The sequence below is a fragment of the Eleutherodactylus coqui genome, chromosome 2 (assembly GCF_035609145.1).
Source record: "Eleutherodactylus coqui strain aEleCoq1 chromosome 2, aEleCoq1.hap1, whole genome shotgun sequence".
NCBI classification, from domain to species: Eukaryota; Metazoa; Chordata; class Amphibia; order Anura; family Eleutherodactylidae; genus Eleutherodactylus; species Eleutherodactylus coqui.
Window position 1 is genome coordinate 295,464,109 of NC_089838.1, and position 22,927 is coordinate 295,487,035.

Here is a 22,927-nt window from a genome sequence, read left to right on the forward strand (position 1 = left end):
GGATCGCGGGGACAAGCGTGTATATTAAAAAAGAAGAAAAAGGCCATCACCCAGCTCCCTGTCACCTCCCCTAAATGTCCCCATTTAAAAGAGGCTGGAACAGCTGGAGTGACGCCTATCGCCCCCAGGTCCCAATAGGTTAGGACTCATACTCACTGTCTGTGAAGAATATATGGACTGCTTTGTACATAGGAGCACCCGGATCTTTGAAGTCAGAGATAAGAGCTCGGACAGACTGTAAAGAAAAAGCAGAACACAGTGAACGTTGTTTTCTTACGTTTTTTTTTGTTCGCTTTGAAGGCAAGGCAAAACTTTCCCAAAGTCATAGCATATGCCATACAATCTACAAGAACACAAGTTCTTATGACCATGAATCTGAGAATGTTTAAAGAAGATTGACGTATTCTAATAATGGTCTCCCCAGACCCATTATATATAATGTATGTAGGGCAATTAAGGCATATTGCTTACTAACACCGTCTCCCTCTGTGACCTACATGCATGTCACAGGTGTGTGGGAGAGGATATGAGATGTCCTCTCTGCATGTCACAGATGTGTGGGCTGAGGAGCTGAGTCAACTGCATACCTGGCGGATGCTGACTGTTTTAAACAGCCGTCACCCTCCGCAAACAGCCATGACTGGAGCTAGCGCTGATCACGACTGCTTGACAGCTTTCATGCGGGGTCATTCCTAAGTTACCACATCATGAATGCAACAAAAGCAAAAACCCCACAAAAATATCACAAATTGTGTTTCTTTCCCTTTAAAAAAAAAAAAAAAAAAAACTTTTAAAAGTTTGCCAGTACATTATATGGTACCATTAAAAAACACAACTTGTCTTGTAAAAAAGGGGGTCATCAGCCAAATGTGGGCAACTGTTATACCCCCCTTCGAAAAGCAACAGAGGACCTAGAGAGCTCTGCAGGTAAATCAGAACAAGTGTGCAGGTGGATCTTCTGCTAAGGTATTTCTGAACTAGGTCATTGTAGTTGGTTCTAAGAAGCAGCATTGGAGAACTCGTCTGACAGGTTTGTGTCGTTACCGCCGTGAGAATACCGGCTTTATTCTCAGGACACAATTGGGATAAAGTGCATCTTACAAATGTGCCATTAAATGACAGCACTACATTACAGTAAAGTGAGTGTGATATGGTCACTGCATGAATTCCATCACAGGGTTGTCTAATGGCCATAAGAGTCCTGGCGTCAGGCTCAGGAGATCGCAGGAGGTGTCTACATATAACTAGGCAAACTCAAGGATCAGCAAGATTCTGGAAAGGAGAATTACAGGAGAGTTCCGAACCCGTACAGGGTATAGGATATGGCATATCACTAGGATAAGCCAACACTTTCTGAATGGGGACCCTCCATTGATCCTGTGATGCAAGATGCTGCATCCCCTTGTAGCTTTTCCCTGCACAGCGGTACAACCCCCCCAGTGGCTGTGCAGGGAACTGCAAAGCAGCTCCTTAAATAGTGCGCGGTTGTGGCGCTGCTGTGCGGGGCAAGAAAACAACAAATGAGCCGCAGGCATCGCACCAACACTGCAGTCATTTCAGTATCAGAATTGGTGGGGCTGGGTCAATACCCACGGCCTAGAGAAGGCAAAGATGGCGACACCACCTAAATTAGTTAATAGAACTCCTTTTATGACCCAAACAAATAAAAAAAAAAATATATATATATAAATAAATTTGCGCACTCTCCTGTGTTTAGAAAAACACTAAAAAAAAACCAAAAAAAAAAACCACAAACAAAAGCATGTTTGGTATTGCTGCATCCGTAACTATCTTTGCAATAAATTGAACAGACTTTTCATCCTGCACAACAAACGCTATAAAAGAAGAAAAAAAAAAAAATTGGCGCCCAAATTACTTTTTGCTTCCCACAGAAAACACAATAAAAGTGATCAAATAAGCCATATGTGCCCCAAAATGCCCCAAAACTACAGCTACACAAGAAATAAGCACTCACAGGGCTAGGTCCGTGGAAGAAAAAGTTATGGAACTTTAAAAGTAGCGATGAAAGGCAAAAAATAAAGAAAAAAGACAACAAAAAACAATGGCAGAACTGATTTGTTTTCCTCCTGCGCTCCATAAAAATCAAAAATAATAAAAAAAGTTATACATTACATGTACCCAAAAGTGTTCCCAATTACAACTAGAGATCCCCGCGCACAGAAGAGCTCATACGGCCAGGTCAGCGGGAAAAAAAATCAAAGTTATTGTTTTTGAAACAAAGAAATGCAAATCCTCAAATAATCTTCAGGTTCTTAGGTCCGTGTCAGTAAGGGGTTAATGGCGAGACAACCCCACCTCTTATTTAATTACCTTCTCAGTAGGAGTGATGAGGTAAATGGCTTCCAGGCTGGGGATCGGTTCTCTCCTTTTATTCACGTCCTCCACAACTGAAATTTGCAATATGCAAAAAAATATCATAGTTATCCATCCTCTCTTTATACCCCGGACTGTGACTGTAACAAGGGGGCGCCCTCTATGTCTAGAGGAAAGAAGATTTCTACACCGGCATAGAAGAGGGTTCTTTACTGTAAGAGCAGTGAGACTATGGAGCTCTCTGCCTGAGGACGTGGTACTTGAAGAGTACAAGAGGGGCCTGGATGCCTTTCTTGAGCGTTACAATATATGTTATAATCATTAATAACTTCAGAAGGGTTGGTGATCCGGGGATTATTCCGATTGCCAGATTGGGACCCCTGGCGATATACTGCTCACCAAGCTGCTGTCAGAGTGTACAGAGCCAGAAGATGACAGCTCTGTACACAAGGCAGCAGCTCGGGTTTGTATTGCAGCCACTACTTCCATTGAATCCAATGTCAGCAAGCAGCTTATCACTGTTGGTCCGATCAGCCGACCTCCAGCAATCAACTACTGATAACCTACCCACAGGTCATCAATAATGAAGAAGAGGACAAACCCCATTAATCGTTCTTTTCTATAATCACAACAATGGAGCAGATTTACCATTGAAAACTCCATTTTCTTGTACAAACTGCGGCAGAAACCGGTCTGACATACTTTGTGCCACGTTTACTGTTTTAGACGCTTTTGGACACTTTTTTCGCTGTGTTTGACACAGGGGTGTTACTTTGTGGAACAGGAGCATATACTTAACGAGACATAATGCACCAAAAAAAATTATGCTAAAACATGCCTCCCTTTTTGGCATAAACTAAGCCAACTAATATGTGGCATAACGTTTGACGAGGCAGCCTTAAAATTCGACAGATTGTGATAAATCTGGCAGATGTTAAGACGGTCTAATCTAAATTTACACTGTCCAACTATTAGACAGCGCTAGTAAATCTGCTCCAGGATCAATCATTCTGAAGTTTCTCTCTTGAAATAACTAGGCAGAGGAACAGAACAGCATTTTTTCATGTCACAGGGCAGGCGGTGTGGAATGTTACACTGACGCCTGCGGTTGACGATAACCTGCTTCCTACACCGTCTGCATAACTACAAATGCATTCCCCAACATGATGGACAATAACCATACAAGGGTTTCATTCCATAGAGTGGTCTAGCAGAAGAATCGGTCTTGTTGCCTGCAGCAACCAATTAGAGCTCAGCTTTCATTTATTAACTTGCTCTGGAGATATGAAAGCTGTGCGGTGATTGGTTGATCTGGGTAATACATACTGACCACTGAGTGTTCCTGATTGTTGTAGATTGCTACACATCGGAGGTCTCCAACCTGCATCCCCCTGGCTATTGTAAAACTACAAGGTTGGGCGAGTACAACTTCCACCATAACCTACAGGAAGGGTCTGTCATGGCATGCCGAGACCCCTGGTGTATATGAAATGCTGGGAAGAGAACCATGTACAATTACATAGACTTACTGGTGATGCCTCCATCCAATATATCGGACATTTTACAGCAGGAGGAGAGTATGCGCATACTGGCGTGATCGACGAGCAGGACCTAACGAAAACCAAAGTCAGAGGTCAAACTTACCGCAATACTGAAACTATTCCACTAGTAAGCAAAGGCTTTACAATTGTATTACACTAGGGCTCTATGGTGATGCCCACGCTTTGTGGCACTACCCAGAGTCAGGAGTGACTTCAATGTTCCCCTATGTGAAAGGAAGGTGCAAGCTCTCCGATATGGAGCCCTAATATATAAGGAAAGACGTCCGCTGAAGCGTGCGGTAGATGAACATCCCCAGTAGATACAATTTCCCTCCGTCCTCTTCTGTCAAGTACTTACAGGGGGTTTTCCATATTATAAAGAGGGATGACCTACCACTGGGAGCCCCATTGATCCAGAGAATGGAGTGGCTGCTGCACTGGTGCACTAACCATGTTGCCCTTCTAGGTTTGCCCATTAACCGTGCACCTCGACCACCTGGCTGTGTAGGGCACAAGTCAATGGGGCTGTAAAGCAGTTCCCTGCATAGCGGGTGACCAGGGTGCCAGCTGTCAGAGGAAACGGTGAAAGGGATACAATGCTAAGCCAATGCCGCAGCCTCTTCATTCTAAGGAGCAGTGGGGGTCCCACAGATCTGCCCCCCCCCCCCAGCCGGTCATAAAGTGATGGCGGGATAGCATATGCCATCATTTGTAATATGGCATAATACCTTTACACTACTGTTTACCCGTTCCTTAGGCTCCATGTACACTGGCATATCTTTTTTTGGCATCCCCATGAATAGGCGAATCTCATCCGCAAATTGCATCAGATGAGCGCATGCCATGAGATTTCTCTCATGAGCCAAGTGTCTTGCTATGTTGATGCATACAGGGTAGCGTACTGTCCATGACTAGTCCGGTTTTTTTTCCCTCACATCACTGGTGTGCAAGACATTGTGATGGAGCCATATGCTTCTCAACGTTGAAATTGCAACACCGAGTAAGGTTATGCAAATTGAGGAAGTAGGAGATGTCGAAGGATATGCAAATGATCACGTTTGTAAGCACCTAGCTCCAATCCACGTCCTACTCGCAGGATTTTGGTGGGGATTGGCATCATGTATGGCAGTCGGATGGCTCTATTCTCCATTCCAGGTACACCAACAGCTCAGCGTTATGTGGATTTGGTCGTGGAACCAGTGGTACGGCTATTTCTCCTAAGGGTCCCAGGAGCCATTTTTCAACATGCCAACAACAGGCCACGTGGTGCTTGTGCAACTATGAGCAGCCTGCATGACCTAAACATTCTGCCATGGCCTGCAGTACCTCCGGACTGGTCTTCCATTGGGCACATCTTGGACGTCATTGGTCGGCAATCGCCAAGAGAGCTGCCTTGATGTTTCGTGTGCCCAAATGCATTCAGCGTGGCAGAGCATTCCCTAGACAACCATTAGTAGCCTCACTGATGGCGCCCTTACTCAATAATAGAGAATAGAGAGGTCTTTTTTTCATCATTTGCATATCATTAACATGTCCGTCAATCCTGTAACATCCATAATTCCATGTTGTAGAGTGTATTTGGTGTCTATGCTATGTGACCCGGTGGTGGACTCTTACCTTCCACTCTCCATCCTTCTTCACACCGGCAATCACCCCATTCTGGATTTCTGCAGAGAAAAGAACATAGGATGAGTAAGAACAGCAAGTGTTGGTATAGTAAATCCAGGAGAACATGCACCATTCACACTTGATGGAGGTAGATACCATAGGCCACAGGTTAGTCACTTGCCTACCGCTGAACGACGATATATGGCATAGTGATAGGCTTGCACCATTTAAAACGGCGGCTGCATTAAAGCACACGGGGTCAGCCAAGAGTATATACCGTACCTGTCAGTTTATTAGTAACTTGCAATACACTCGGTAAACCACAGCGTTCACATAAGACATCAGGAAATTGCATTTGGAAATCCCAGTGTAATCACTTTGATGCCGTGGTCCTAAGGACTGCAGCATCTAAGGGGTTAAGCAGTAGTGCTGTCTTCCGCGTGACCGCTGCGGCACGGCAACAGTGCAGGCTTAGGGCTCAAAGGCTCCGTTTAGTCCCTTATTTTCAGTGGAGGATAAAGTTAAAGGGCCTCTGTCAGCAGCATCAACTACGTTCTGGTGCTCCTAGGGGAGGGAATGGGGAGCCCGGGGAGGTATGTTTTATACTCACCCAGTCCCCCGTTGTGCCCCTGAAAACTTGGCGTGTGAACACGGCGCGACTCTCTTCAGACGGCGCTGTACACGCGCTCCCCCACAGAGATGAGCACAGGGCAGTCTAAAAAGAGTCACGCTGTGCGCAGAGACAGAGTGTCGGGACTGCATGAGTATGACACATACTTCCCAGACTCCCTGTTCTCTCTTCTTTCATAGTCTTCTCTGCTCAATGCTGCTGGCAGCTTCCCATTTAGAATATGGAGATTTTCCGCAGCCTAAAAATCCACACAAATCTGCAGTGGCGAATCAGGAAGAGATTGTGGTGAAGAACCACGAAGGACTTGCTGCAGATCTCACCATATGCATTGCAGAGTGTGAAATCCACAGCAGAATATTGACACGCCGCGACTCTAAAACCCACACTGCATGTCAATTTCCACGTGGATTTTGCCCACAGTACGCGGAGGACATCTTGAAAGTCTTCTTCATTTTACGGCTACTGTAAATGCTGCAGAAGTTCCATGTGGAATGTGCTGCACATCCGCCCCGTCGTGTGACCACGCAGCAGACACGGAGAGCTTCGACAATTGTTGCCTTCAGCTTTGTGATAATGGTTTGGGGAAGGACCTTTCCTGTTCCAGCATGACTGCACCCAATGCACAAAGCAAGGTCCTTAAAGGGGTTTTCCATCCTGTTCCAGATGACTGCACCCAATGCACAAAGCAAGGTCCTTAAAGGGGTTTTCCATCCTGTTCCAGATGACTGCACCCAATGCACAAAGCAAGGTCCTTAAAGGGGTTTTCCATCCTGTTCCAGATGCCTGCACCCAATGCACAAAGCAGGGTCCTTAAAGGGGTTTTCCATCCTGTTCCAGCATGACTGCATCCAGTGCACAAAGCAGGGTCCTTAAAGGGGTTTTCCGTCCTGTTCCAGCATGACTGCACCCAATGCACAAAGCAAGGTCCTTAAAGGGGTTTTCCATCCTGTTCCAGATGACTGCACCCAATGCACAAAGTAGGGTCCTTAAAGGGGTTTTCCATCCTGTTCCAGATGACTGCACCCAGTGCACAAAGCAGGGTCCTTAAAGGGGTTTTCCATCCTGTTCCAGATGACTGCACCCAATGCACAAAGCAAGGTCCTTAAGGGGGTTTTCCATCCTGTTCCAGATGACTGCACCCAATGCACAAAGCAGGGTCCTTAAAGGGGTTTTCCGTCCTGTTCCAGCATGACTGCACCCGATGCACAAAGCAAGGTCCTTAAAGGGGTTTTCCATCCTGTTCCAGATGACTGCACCCAATGCACAAAGCTGGGTCCTTAAAGGGGTTTTCCATCCTTTTCCAGATGACTGCACCCAATGCACAAAGCAAGGTCCTTAAAGGGGTTTTCCATCCTGTTCCAGATGACTGCACCCAGTGCACAAAGCAGGGTCCTTAAAGGGGTTTTCCATCCTGTTCCAGATGACTGCACCCAATGCACAAAGTAGGGTCCTTAAAGGGGTTTTCCATCCTGTTCCAGATGACTGCACCCAATGCACAAAGTAGGGTCCTTAAAGGGGTTTTCCATCCTGTTCCAGATGACTGCACCCAGTGCACAAAGCAGGGTCCTTAAAGGGGTTTTCCATCCTGTTCCAGATGACTGCACCCAATGCACAAAGCAAGGTCCTTAAGGGGGTTTTCCATCCTGTTCCAGATGACTGCACCCAGTGCACAAAGCAGGGTCCTTAAAGGGGTTTTCCATCCTGTTCCAGATGACTGCACCCAATGCACAAAGCAAGGTCCTTAAGGGGGTTTTCCATCCTGTTCCAGATGACTGCACCCAATGCACAAAGCAGGGTCCTTAAAGGGGTTTTCCGTCCTGTTCCAGCATGACTGCACCCGATGCACAAAGCAAGGTCCTTAAAGGGGTTTTCCAGGCACAAAATGGAAATTCAGAAAACGCTAAAATCTTCGGACGTGCTGTGCAATTCATATTATTTTCTATACTAGCTACATGATATTCACTGTCAACGGGTCTGTATGAGGCGGTCTATACTTGTGTGCATGGGCTGTGTGTGGTATTGCAGCTCAGCACCATTCAAGGTAAGGGTACATTTACACACAGCGAAAATGCTGTGGAATTTCCATGGTGGAAAATTCTGCTGCAAATTACGCATTTTCTCACCCAAAACCACACCATCAGTGATGCCAACTGGGCAGCACATGACCAGCGGTGCGGTGCTCACTGGAGGCCACGGGGTGCCAGGTGAAGGAAATATTGACAGCACAAAGCTAATTTTTTAGTCAAATTCCATGCCGATGTTGCGGAAATGCTGCAGAATTTTCCATTGTGGAAAATCCACAACATTTCTACAACATGTAAACACACCCTAAAGGGGTTTGCCAGCCAAACAAACAAAAAAAATCACTTATGACCTATCCTCGGGATAGATCATCAATAGTTGATTGCAAGACGGCAACAGCACTTGGGATTCCCCATGATCAGCCGATTCCCACCATTGCTGTCAGTGTGAACCTCACAGGAAGCAGGTAGTGCTGTCCATATTGCAGTGGGCAAATTTGGTACTGCAGGATCAGCTCCCATTGAATTCAATGGGAAATCTACCTGTAGTACTAAAGCGGGTGGCTGCACCGTTGACAGCGCTATCTGCTTCTAGCACTGTCCACACTGACAGCAATGTTGAAAATCAGACGATCGCCAAGAATCAAGAGCGGCGGACTCCTGAGGATAGTCATCAAAGTACAAGTCCTGGAGAACACCTGTATTTTGGGGTAGGCTTTTATTATTGCACATGAAATTAAGTCAAAACCATAAACTAATTTACCTAAATTAGGGTTATTATGAAGATCTGGGGATTAAAGGGTTAAACCCGCTGGGCACTGAAGAGAATTCAGCCGCACATCTCTGGGGTTGCTGGTAAAAAGGAGAACTCCGCTTAAAAGTAAAAAACAGTAAAGCAATAATTTCCGCTAAATTAAACCAGAAAGATAAGAAGAAGTTTCCAACAGTCTTGTTTGGTGTCTTGTAACCCCCCCCCCCCCCCCCTCCGCAACGGACGGAGTAAGAGAAACATAACACAAGAATGTCAAAAAAATCCAACTGAACAAATGGGAAAGCAGAAAAAAGAGGAAGCGTGATGGTGTGACGCTGGCGGGTGTGAGCGGTAGGAAATCCTGTGATAGAGCTTCGTTGACAGATAAGCAGGGCGGCCCTGAGCTGTAGCCATGGACAGTACACGCTGTACTAGTCATACTACTGAAGGGGGTGTCCAGCCCGAACATACCGCCTGAATTCAGACTCGAAAATCCCTGTCAAAATTCACGTCTTTTCTGCGCAGAATTTTGTGCGGATCTGCACGCCCCGTCATTGGCAAAGATCTCGTTCCCACATCAAAGAGGGACGCGTCACCCTCTTCTAGTTTCCGTTTCGAAATATTGCATGTGGATTTTACCCACTGACGAGGAAAATTCCGGAGCGGCGCAGAAATCTGAACATATCCTTAAGGTACATACAAGTAAAGATCTGCGCCAAAATCTGCCTCTAATCCTACTATGTGCGCACTTACCCTAATGGTATGTTCACACCGCTACATTTGGTGCTGAAGATTTCTAGAAAATGCTTAAAAAATCAGCGGCTTTTTGCCATGGACCCACTCATTTAACCCTTTCCAATCCAATTTGTATCCTGGTTTTCCTAGGGGGCTTACTCTTTTTCTGCCATTATACAACGGCGCTATCTGCTGGCTAAAGCCAGTACTGCAGGAGGTGACATGTTGGATAGGCTCAGACAGCAGAGAGGCTGGCAATATACAGTAAGAGAACCCTGACGGACGTCTTCCAACATCGGAGCTGTACAGCCTTAAATCATAATGTCTTCAGAGGTCAGACAGTGGATTGGAAAGGGTTAAATTTAGCCCCATCAATCCGCGGGTGAAAATCCGATGCATGTACGCACTATTTTCTTGGAGCAGAGAGGTGTCGGACTTCCAAACGCGGATTGTGCCCATTGACAGAGCTAAATCGGAGTGTGGATCCCCTTCAAAGACTGCAGCAGAGAGCCAGTTTATAGAGGATTTGCGTGGAACATTCCGCAGTGTGAGCGTTCCGTAAGAGCACTTTCAGACATAGCGGGATTGGGGTGGAGTTTCCAATCTAGAAACTGCATTCCAATCCGCACTCATTAATCAAAGGGGTGAAATCTGCTGCAAACGGTGCGGCCACTGACGTGGATTTGGTGAGGGTTAGCACCAAAGTACGCCATTTGCGAAGTACCGTAAACAGGTTTTCCAGGACAAAAAATAAAATGTATGGTCAGCGAATGGGGAGGTGTAAAGTAAAAAAAAAATAAATTAAAAAAATACACAACATACTCACCTTTGAAAACAGCCCCCCAAATCCGGCACTGGCCCCTGATCCCCAAAGTAGCTACAGCAGTCAGATGCCGTTACCGGTCAGCCAATCGCAGGCTGCGGCAGAGATCCGGTCATGAACGGCACACGACCGTAGAGACATGTTACTACAACGCGATGAGTGAACTCCGCAACAAAGTTACGTGTGGAATGTAGATCCATGCTGTCTGAGCGTGCGAAGTACATCTAAGGCATCCGTGTAATGTGCCTGGGGCTCTGTGCCGCGGCGCAGTCTGCACGGCTCGGGGAAGAATATGCGAAAACTGAGCAAGTTACCACGTCATGTCATCCCGCAGGGCTGCGCCTACAATGCAGTGATCATCTAAGGCCAGACCTGCGCAGCACGTGATGATTGCGACGACCGCGTCATGCGACTAGGCATAAGGGGGGGGGGGTGAACGGCAAAAGTAATGCATCAGTCTTATACAGCAAACATGTGGAGCAGGTGACGCGTTCCACACCTACGTATTGATTGCAACAGGTATGACGGTTTCATAAAAGAATACGCATGACGGTCAAGTCTGGTCAAAAGTTGTGTGTGTGATATCTATCTATCTATTAAAGGGGTATTCCCATTTTAGCACTTCCCGGCTGATAGGAGAAACCTGCAGATGATTTCCCCCCCACCTGCAAGCCCACCCCAAAATGAGGGCTAATATTTATGGGCTCTAGTCAGAGGACTTTTCTAACAGTGATAGGGACTTCTAAAGACAGCCCCTGCGGATCCCCATCCCCAGAGCTCTGTACGGTTGCGCCCTCTTCAGGGGATGAGTAGTATTGGCCAACATGTAACACATGGCCAGTACAGGCCCACTAGAGTGGCTAGCAGGCACTTTGGGTGGGTCACATTCTCCAATACCACATATAACATGTCCCCGGCACACAGGCCGGAAGCTTTATAACCTTTAGGGGTTAATCAGAAGTAGTTTCTGTAAGAGACAGGTAATCCTCAGTCGTTAGAGCGTCAGCTCCTGTAGGTAAATAGGCAGCTAGTTCCTGGACTCCTGTGTATGTGGTTACACCGCTTGTACACGCGTGGGAAGAAGACGGATGTAGGACTGCTGTAGATGTACACAGCTCCTGGGCAAACACCAGCAGGTCACAGTCTAGGGCATTCAGCAAGGTTGTACGTCGCGCCTCTGTGGTCTGGTATGGAGGAGCGGTGGGCGATAGGAGAGTAGTCTGTGAAAGTTTGTATTTCACTACATTTACACAAGACTGGACAATCCTTTAAAAGGGAGTCTGTCCGCTTCTTTCATCCCTATGAGGCAAGCTTATGGGCTGCAGGTAGGTGACCAGTGGAGTCCGGGGATGTAAGGGTTATACTTACCTTCTCCGCCATCCCCCCAGCTCTGAAAGCCGCCATTGCAGTGCACTGAGGGTAGTCTGACAATAAGATTAGAAAGGGAGGACTACTTAACGCTTTGAGTGCTCACAACAGGGGGGCGACGGAGGCAAGTATAAAACTTACATGCCTGAGCTCAGAGGGTCACTTACTTTCACCCCATAAACTTCGCTTATAGGGCTAAAAGTAGCTAACAGACCCTTTAACCCTTTAAGAACGAGGCTATTTTGTACCTAAAAAGGGCTCAACACTTTTTAGGGATTTTACCCATGTAGGGGTTTTACGGCCCTCTTTTAAAAATTATTTTTGCTGCTTTTGTTTCCCCCATGACATTGGGCTATTTTTTAAAATATCTTTTTCACTGACTTTTTTAAAAAGTTTTTTTGGGGGTAAAAGGCTAAGAATATATAATTTAACATGGTGCTTTAAAAAAAAAAAAAAAAAAAAGAGTAAATTTATGCTAAAATAAAGTATTGGAATGGGTCTCTCATTTTGTTTCGGACATTTTCATATAAAATGTAAGGTTTTGGATTACAGGGCGCATATGGCGACGGTTTCGTTTAGCGTTGGGTTATATAATTACACACACACACCTTTTAAAATTTTATTCTGCAATTTTTTTTTTTAACTTTCCATGTACCCCATGACATCATATAAAACCTCTGGGGGCCATGCATTTTTTTTTTTTTTTAAAACACACTTTTCCACTGTAAGAGAGGCATCCATAGGAGCCCCAGCTACAGGGAAAACATCCCCTATAGTGACAATAGTCACTATCAGAGCTGATCTGGGTCCACGAGGAGCCTGCAGCTCTGCTATAACAAGGGGACACGGAGGTCATGTGATTGCCAGGTCACGTAATGGAAGAAACCCTTCCATTTTCACTTCTCAAAGAGCGCTATGTACCGGAGAAAAAAGGCGGCAGCAGTTAAAAACCGCTTCTCCCTTCTCCTCTGGGTTCTCTGCTGTGACTAACAGCCAAGGACTCGACCTGCTGCTGCTTGATTACAGGAGCAGAGGCTTTAATCCTGTGTCGTATTTTTGCCATTCGGCCGGGATTAAAGCCCAGGACCAAGCTTACAGCGCTTGGTCCTTAAGGGGTTAAGAACAGTTATCTCGAGTGCTTAAAGATCTTAAATTGCGCTGAATACTTTCTTAAAGGGGCATTCCTATATCAGCAATCATATCTTATGTTGTCCGTGACACTGTTACTTTTTGCATTGTTCTCCTATTACACAAACATGCCAAAGGTCGTGGGATAGCAACTTGTATCATGTAAGACCCCAATTATACTGGTGTTGTTCAGAAACTCAACTCAATTCAATTCCACAAGTGGACACAAGACATCTGGATTAATGTTGAGCCGTTTCTGTGGTCTGGATAGCCACCCACAGCTCCGTGACATCTGTAAACACAGGATCTCGGTTGCTAATAGACCCTTCCATGGGTGAACGTGCCGGCCGCACCATTCATAGGAGCTTTCCAGAATGCTCTGAATAAATTCTGGCCAACTCGGCACGGTGTATTATTCTTTTGGAACATCACATTATTGCGGGGGTACATGAAGTCTATGAAGGCTTGTAAATGGTAACCAAGCAGTAAAACAGAGGGCATTGCTGAATGACGTGTTTAGGTGGACACAACCCATGAGAACACCCCGCACCAGTATGGGTCCACCATCAGCCTGCACAGTGCCTTGTAGACAACTGAGATCCATGGCTTCATGGAGTCTGTGAAACACACACCCGGTATTAGTGCATCTTGACACCACCGGGAAGTTAGGGGTTTCACAGGAGAAACGCCCGTCACACCCCTAGCTCCCCATCTGGTGACTTGTCAAAGGTGCTAGCAGCACAGTGTCTATTGATTGTTGCCCGCCGTGAATGGTTAGCAAGCATTCACGGCGGGCAACAGTGAATACACACTAGACAGAAGCATGACATAGCAACTTCAACAGCCGCCAAAGACACGTTAGAAGTACCGTTGCTCCGGTCATATGGAACACATGCGTACAACGGTTGCTGATGAAAAGGCAAGGAGTGGGGAGCAGAGGCCCGGGTAAGCTACCATTGCAGCTGCGAGCAGAGGCACGGGGACAGCAAACCAGCAGACGGGCAGCCACAGCAAAACAGAAGCAGCCAGCAGAGGGCCGGGGACAGCAGAAGAGAAGCGGCCAGCAGAGGGCCGGGGACAGCAGAAGAGAAGCGGCCAGCAGAGGGCCGGGGACAGCAGAAGAGAAGCGGCCAGCAGAGGGCCGGGGACAGCAGAAGAGAAGCGGCCAGCAGAGGGCCGGGGACAGCAGAAGAGAAGCGGCCAGCAGAGGGCCGGGGACAGCAGAAGAGAAGCGGCCAGCAGAGGGCCGGGGACAGCAGAAGAGAAGCGGCCAGCAGAGGGCCGGGGACAGCAGAAGAGAAGCGGCCAGCAGAGGGCCAGGGAGCGTCCAGCAGGAGCGGGGAGGACTGCGCCGGGAAGCAGAGGGACGGGAACACTGCAGCAGGAACGGGGAGGACAGCGCCGGGGAGCAGAGGACCGGGCAGCCAACATCATCATCAGCGGGGATCACAGCGGCGGAGACAAATAAGCAGCAGCTACCATCTGAGGGCCAGGAACGCGACAACAGCAGCGGCAACCACTCTGAACGGCCCTGGAACCAGTGAGCCGGAACTCTATAGTTATGCTCATCTTCCAGGACCTGCAGGCAAGCCTCCTTTTGCAGCTAATGAGGTAACAGGGGGAGTCACCCCCTGTCACTCTTGACTCCACCAGGACTTCCTGGTGGCGTCAAGATACACTAATACCCACACACCCTACCATCAGCTTAAAATACTTGGTACCGTGACTCATCGGACCACATATTGCCAGTCCTCTAGGGTCTAGGTATCAAGATCACAAACCCAGGTAAGGCACCATGTCTGCTGCCATGGTGTTAACAGAGGCCTCTGGTGGGTCTTCTGCTCCCATATCCCATGGAAGGTAAAGAACGCTACACTGACCTGCGGGCAATATACATGTGGGGTCTCCTGCACTGACCCGCGGGATACACATACATGTGGGGTCTCCTGCACTGACCCGCGGGATACACATACATGTGGGGTCTCCTGCACTGACCCGCGGGATACACATACATGTGGGGTCTCCTGCACTGACCCGCGGGATACACATACATGTGGGGTCTCCTGCACTGACCCGCGGGATACACATACATGTGGGGTCTCCTGCACTGACCCGCGGGATATACATACATGTGGGGTCTCCTGCACTGACCCGCGGGATACATATACATGTGGGGTCTCCTGCACTGACCCGCGGGATACATATACATGTGGGGTCTCCTGCACTGACCCGCGGGATATACATTCATGTGGGGTCTCCTGCACTGACCCGCGGGATATACATTCATGTGGGGTCTCCTGCACTGACCCGCGGGATATACATACATGTGGGGTCTCCTGCACTGACCCGCGGGATATACATACATGTGGGGTCTCCTGCACTGACCCGCGGGATATACATACATGTGGGGTCTCCTGCACTGACCCGCGGGATATACATACATGTGGGGTCTCCTGCACTGGCCCGCGGGATGCATACATGTGGGGTCTCCTGCACTGGCCCGCGGGATGCATACATGTGGGGTCTCCTGCACTGACCTGCGGGATGCATATATGTGGGGTCTCCTGCACTGACCTGCGGTATGTATGTATGTATGTGTGTGTATATATATATATATATATATATATATATATATATATATATATGGGGTCTTCTGCTTGTCTGTTCACATGGACAGTTCTAGCCATACACTGTTGGTCGCCATCATTGATCACCGGTGGGCGGCCAGTATGCTATCTACTGTGGGTGGTAAAGCCTTCTATGATGTATCCCTGGTACACACGTGGCACTATGGATCTAGAAATGTTAAATGCCCACACAACTGCGGATATGGAAGGTCCCATCTGTCTGGCACCCACCATCATGTCTCATTCGAATTCCGATACTTCATGTTGCCTTACTATGAACACGCTGGCTGTCGTTCAACCTCACCAGATAACCCCTCACAACTTATACAGGTGTGGGCGTTCTAGAGCCATCACCGGAGGCAACGCCACTTCATAGTCAGTTTTCATACCGCTATCCCATGGCTTTTGGCATGTGTATTCTGCCTAGCTGTTTCCATCCAGTTGGACATGGCTACTTCTGCAGTGGCTGCGCTTGAGCAGGCTGCGGTTCTCTTGTGTAGCATCTCCCACCCTCACCGCCTCTCCGCTCTGGCGCTCGTATTGTAGACTTTGAGCCGTCCCCCTCTGCTGTACTCGGCAGGTACAACGGGCAATGGGATTTCAGGCATAAATATGCAGGTTTGCTGCGAATTTATGCATTGCAGTTTCAATGGACTCCTTCGGCGTGTAATCCGCGCCAAGACAGGACCCGCTGCGGGTTTTTTTCACGCAATCAAGTAGCTTGAAAAATACGCAGCAGTGAATAAACCCGTTGGTTTCCATTCACTGCGTATTCCAGGCACTATAAGATAATTGGCGATGATGCACCAGAGCGCCGCTGCGTGCGTCATATATCAGCGCTATATGACATATTGCTGGCGCCAGTATGGAGGAGGGTAGAATAGCGCTCCGTTTCATAGCTCCCCTGTTATGTAACCCTGCTGGCGGCCATCCCTGTCATTACTCTGCCCGTCTCCGTCTGTTTGCAAACTCCTAATGCTACATGTTACTACATAGCAGCGCTGGGAACATGCAGAGCCCGGCTGATCGTCGCGCTTCAAGCGGCAGAAAACGCAGAAGTTGGGAATAAACTTTTGATGCATTCCCGATTTTTTGCAAAAATTTCCGTAACTGAAAAGTCTAGAATAAATAAGTGGCGCAGGAAATGTCTCCAACTAAATCTGCTGTCCGTATGGCGGTGGGCGCTCCGCTGCTCCTTACACAGAACTTCAAATCCAAGATGACAACATAGTTCTGCGGCTGCACACGGTTTACCATGCTGTGGATTGCTGATGGTTTCCCTTTACTAGAAGGAATATCTAGTCTTGGTCAGGGAGTGCTGTAAACGTATTCTAGCCCTCCCTGACGAGGAAGAGATATTCCTTTTTTTAAAGGGAACCCGTCAGAAATGCTGAGCAGGTTAAACCGCGTAAAGCTACAGAACAATATAGTAGAGCGCATCTTGTGAAGAGGGGGTCAGAGCAAGAAGCGCGAGTCAAATCTGCCCATAATAGGGGCAAATGATCTGCGCATCCGCAGTCACGTGGCGCACGGGATAAACTGCAGCGCATCTCGGCAGGTTGTGCACAAACACACTGTGTGCTTTAAGCACAGCCTGCGGGGACAGGTCTGTTGGCACGGGTGGCAGTGCGGGAGCGGATAGCTAGGCGGGTCTAAAATCCTTATACCATATACTCATTCAGGAACAGCGTCTGAATGCCAAGGGTTGTATGTGGTGATCACTAGGTATTATGAGGAGCTAGGTGATATACCCGTGCGTTATTATATGGTTTACTAGGTGATCTACCCGTGCGTTATTATATGGTTTACTAGGTGATATACCTGTGCGTTATTATATGGTTTACTAGGTGATATACCTGTGCGTTATTATATGGTTTACTAGACGATATACCCGTGCGCTATTATATGGTTTACTAGGTGATATACCTGTGCGTTATTATATGGTTTAACTAGGTGATATACCCGTGCGTTATTATATGGTTTACTAGGTGATATACCAGTGCGGTGTTATATGGTTTACTAGGTGATCTACCCGTGTGTTGTTATATGGTTTACTAGCTGATATACCCGTGCGTTATTATATGGTTTAACTAGGTGATATACCCGTGCGTTATTATATGGTTTACTAGGTGATATACCCGTGCGTTATTATATGGTTTACTAGGTGATATACCAGTGCGCTATTATACGGTTTGCTAGGTGATATACCCATGCGTTACTATATGGTTTACTAGGTATATACCCGTGCGTTATTATATGGCTTACTAGGTGATATACCAGTGTGTTATTATATGGTTTACTAGGTGATATACCAGTGCGTTATTATATGGTTTACTAGGTGATATACCAGTGCGTTATTATATGGTTTACTAGGTGATATACCAGTGCGTTATTATATGGTTTACTAGGTGATATACCAGTGCGTTATTATATGGTTTACTAGGTGATATAGCAGTGCGTTATTATATGGTTTACTAGGTGATATAGCAGTGCGTTATTATATGGTTTACTAGGTGATATAGCAGTGCGTTATTATATGGTTTGCTAGGTGATATACCCGTGCGCTATTATATGGTTTGCTAGGTGATATACCCCTGCGTTATTATACGGTTTACTAGGTGATATACCTGTGCGTTATTATACGGTTTACTAGGTGATATACCTGTGCGTTATTATACGGTTTACTAGGTGATATACCCCTGCGTTATTATACGGTTTACTAGGTGATATACCCGTGTGTTATTATATGGTTTTCTAGGTGATATACCCGTGTGTTATTATATGGTTTTCTAGGTGATATACCCGTGTGTTATTATATGATTTACTAGGTGATATACCCGTGTGTTATTATATGGTTTTCTAGGTGATATACCCGTGTGTTATTATATGGTTTACTAGGTGATATACCCGTGTGTTATTATATGGTTTACTAGGTGATATACCCGTGTGTTATTATATGGTTTTCTAGGTGATATACCCGTGTGTTATTATACGGTTTACTAGGTGATATACCCCTGCGTTATTATACGGTTTACTAGGTGATATACCCGTGTGTTATTATATGGTTTTCTAGGTGATATACCCGTGTGTTATTATATGGTTTACTAGGTGATATACCCGTGTGTTATTATATGGTTTTCTAGGTGATATACACATGCATCACACAGTGATTTTATGATTAGCAGTTCTGGAATATACAAAGTGGGCCACAAAACTGAGCCCAGCACCAAATTCTTATGAAAGCTGTGCAAAAGAAAAGCTCTGTGGCCCCTAGCAACCAATCACAGCGCAGCTTTCATTTTACCTCAGCAGTATAAGAAATGAAAGATGCACTGTGATTGGTTGTTATTGGCAACAAAACCACAGGGGAAGTCGGTGAGTTTTCGATTTTTAATTACACCAGTGTTAGTCGCCGGGTGCTGAATGACACTCAGGCAAAATGTCACTCAAATCAGACCAGAGCTGTGGATTCGTACGCGACACAAACAGATTGTGCGTTTGATATACAAGATTCAAAACTGCAGCAACACAAGGAATGCGAACGGTCCGAGCGCCGCGGGATCGTCTACACGCATTTGCTGGAGTTGTAGGAAAAAGGTTATTGCTACTGAAGATTTGAGATCGCCATGTGGACTAACGAGTTAACGTTCAGTGAAGAAAAAAAGTGTACAAAGAGCAAAAAAGAAAAAGATGAGACTAAAATACATTTTCCCTCCTGAAGGTGAGGGCTCACATCTGCATTGCCGCCTCCGTTTAGAGGTTCTGTCGCAGGTCGGGCACAGAATACCGGAAGGAATGGCGCTGCATGCAATGCTTTCCCTTCAGGTAAAATGCCGGGCAGCTGAGGGGAAAACGAATGAAGCGCATTCTAGTCCATGGGGTCCACTCGCTGTGCTCGGTCCTGTCATAAGATGGACCCCTTTTTCTACCCTTCCCCCCCAAAATTCAGAAACACTGACCGCCCAAGGCAAGATTTGCACATTTCAAGACGCACAAATATAAAAAAATCACGCCATGCTCTATTTTTGGGTGTGCCCTCGCATCACATTGCCCATTCAATGGGTCCGGCGTGATGTCTCCCTATTGAAAACAATAGGAAACTCAATAGGAGACTCTCGCTGTGTTCTACAGCCGAATATCGCCCTCACCCCTGTGAAAGTCGCCTCAGGGTATTTTATCACATTGTGGATTTTCTACATCCAAATGCGCAACATTTCCACACAAGAAACAGAATTCAAATCAGCTGCGTCCCCGGCCGATCCGATCAGCCGCAGCGCTCTCCACAACCTCGTGCCATCGCCTGACCAGTGGCGCTGCCCTCACGAGAGGCTGCCGGTTCTGACAGCACCAAGACTTCTAAGCGAGGGGGAGCGCTGTGACAGACTCTTGTCGCAAAGCCATAGACTCACATGGGAAAGAGCGCGCACAGACTCTGAGAAGTGAGGTGCGTAGACTTCAGAGGGGGACAACGTGGGAACTGGGGAGCGGGTCAGTAGACTCCATCAGCCGCCTCCTCTGACAGCTCTGTGGGGACGGGGCAGCTTCCCTTTAACAACCACTAAGTCATTTCCCCTTTGGTATTGCAGCGTCCCACGTTTCCGTCGGTGCAGCTGTATCTTGTATTTCGCAGGACGAGGTCCGGTTTTTATAGAAACCAATTTCAGGTGATGTATTGAATAACGTTCATTTTTGTTGTTATGGATGCAGCGATACCCATGATGTGTAGCCCCCCCCCCCCCCCCCCCCCAATATTTAAAGCCTTGGATAAGGGTTTTTCCTCTCTAAATGCTACAGTTAGCAATGACTGCAGAATTTGCGGGGTTAAATGGTGTAGAGGTGTGATTAAATGAGAAAGTCCTCAGTATTTTATTCCTTTTCTAGGGGGAAAAAAAGACCCCCATATGTTACAATCAGAGAGCAAATATGCTCTCTGATTGATGGAGCACATAAATACAAATTCCTGTCCCCCTTCCTCTGGGGCACAGAGGTGTACAGGAGACTCAAAGATCTTCTCTGCTGCCGCTGGTATCCACTGGGGGAGGGGGGGGGGGGGGAAATCACTTATTCACAAGTTCGTCTGATCCGATAATTGTCTGATCAATGGGGTCCTTAACAATGGGACCCCTAACAATCATAAAAATGGGGGTTCCATTTCCCCTTTCCATCTAACTATATCCCCTGCAGTGAAGAGGAGCTTCAATAAAGGGGTGGTGGATCATGCGTACTGTCGCTTCATTCAACTCTATGGTACTGCCGGAGATGAATAGAGCAGCAACGTTCATGGTCGGCCACCATTCCATTCAGTACCAGACAAAATAATGTAGGGTGTGAAAACCGCCAATAACTGACCAATATGGACTCATGTCTACGGACACCATGAGAACATATGATCTCACAGAGTGTAGAGATGAGCGCAGTTGGGCTTTATCACCACTACTTGCCCAGAAACCAGCTGACACTTCCGTCAGCACAACTACTTCTGGTTGGACATGGTCACTGGGACATTTAAAGCTCCACTACGTTATTCAGTCTGCCAGAGATACCAAAACCAGGTCAAAACCTTATTGGTACGGGTTTGACCAGTGCCTACCGGTTCAGGTCGACGGCTACCCGACCAGTGCCTACCGGTTCAGGTCGACGGCTACCCGACCAGTGCCTACCGGTTCATGTCGACGGCTACCCGACCAGTGCCTACCGGTTCATGTCGACGGCTACCCGACCAGTGCCTACCGGTTCATGTCGACGGCTACCCGACCAGTGCCTACCGGTTCATGTCGACGGCTACCCGACCAGTGCCTACCGGTTCATGTCGACGGCTACCCGACCAGTGCCTACCGGTTCATGTCGACGGCTACCTGACCAGTGCCTACCGGTTCATGTCGACGGCTACCCGACCAGTGCCTACCGGTTTCTGTCTGTGGCTACCTGACCAATGCCTACTGGTTTCTGTCTGTGGCTACCTGACCAATGCCTACTGGTTCATGTCGACCGCTACCCGGCCAATGTCTACTGGTTTCTGTCGACGGCTACCTGACCAATGCCTACTGGTTCAGGTCGACGGCTACCTGACCAATGCCTACTGGTTTCTGTCTGTGGCTACCTGACCAATGCCTACTGGTTCAGGTCGACGGCTACCTGACCAATGCCTACTGGTTTCTGTCTGTGGCTACCTGACCAATGCCTACTGGTTCATGTCGACCGCTACCTGACCAATGCCTACTGGTTTCTGTCTGTGGCTACCTGACCAATGTCTACTGGTTCATGTCGACGGCTACCCGACCAGCGCCTACTGGTTCATGTCGACGGCTACCCGACCAGCGCCTACTGGTTCATGTCGACGGCTACCCGACCAGCGCCTACTGGTTCATGTCGACGGCTACCCGACCAGCGCCTACTGGTTCATGTCGACGGCTACCCGACCAGCGCCTACTGGTTCATGTCGACGGCTACCCGACCAGCGCCTACTGGTTCATGTCGACGGCTACCCGACCAGCGCCTACTGGTTCATGTCGACGGCTACCCGACCAGCGCCTACTGGTTCATGTCGACGGCTACCCGACCAGCGCCTACTGGTTCATGTCGACGGCTACCCGACCAGCGCCTACTGGTTCATGTCGACGGCTACCCGACCAGCGCCTACTGGTTCATGTCGACGGCTACCCGACCAGCGCCTACTGGTTCATGTCGACGGCTACCCGACCAGCGCCTACTGGTTCATGTCGACGGCTACCCGACCAGCGCCTACTGGTTCATGTCGACGGCTACCCGACCAGCGCCTACTGGTTCATGTCGACGGCTACCCGACCAGCGCCTACTGGTTCATGTCGACGGCTACCCGACCAGCGCCTACTGGTTCATGTCGACGGCTACCCGACCAGCGCCTACTGGTTCATGTCGACGGCTACCCGACCAGCGCCTACTGGTTCATGTCGACGGCTACCCGACCAGCGCCTACTGGTTCATGTCGACGGCTACCCGACCAGCGCCTACTGGTTCATGTCGACGGCTACCCGACCAGCGCCTACTGGTTCATGTCGACGGCTACCCGACCAGCGCCTACTGGTTCATGTCGACGGCTACCCGACCAGCGCCTACTGGTTCATGTCGACGGCTACCCGACCAGCGCCTACTGGTTCATGTCGACGGCTACCCGACCAGCGCCTACTGGTTCATGTCGACGGCTACCCGACCAGCGCCTACTGGTTCATGTCGACGGCTACCCGACCAGCGCCTACTGGTTCATGTCGACGGCTACCCGACCAGTGCCTACTGGTTCATGTCGACGGCTACCCGACCAGTGCCTACTGGTTCATGTCGACGGCTACCCGACCAGTGCCTACTGGTTCATGTCGACGGCTAC

At 48.0% G+C, this 22,927-nt stretch overlaps 1 protein-coding gene across 1 annotated transcript in view; it reads right to left on the minus strand.

Moving 5' to 3' along the window:
* Positions 1–22,927, minus strand: part of STXBP2 (syntaxin binding protein 2) — a 52,048-nt gene that overhangs the window by 26,364 nt on the left and 2,757 nt on the right. The window contains exons 2-5 of the mRNA XM_066593351.1: positions 5,493–5,542; positions 3,864–3,945; positions 2,332–2,408; positions 157–235 (exon numbers count right to left, since the gene is read on the minus strand). Coding sequence (XP_066449448.1) covers positions 157–235; positions 2,332–2,408; positions 3,864–3,945; positions 5,493–5,542 — 288 coding nt within the window. The remainder of the gene's footprint in view (positions 1–156; positions 236–2,331; positions 2,409–3,863; positions 3,946–5,492; positions 5,543–22,927) is intronic.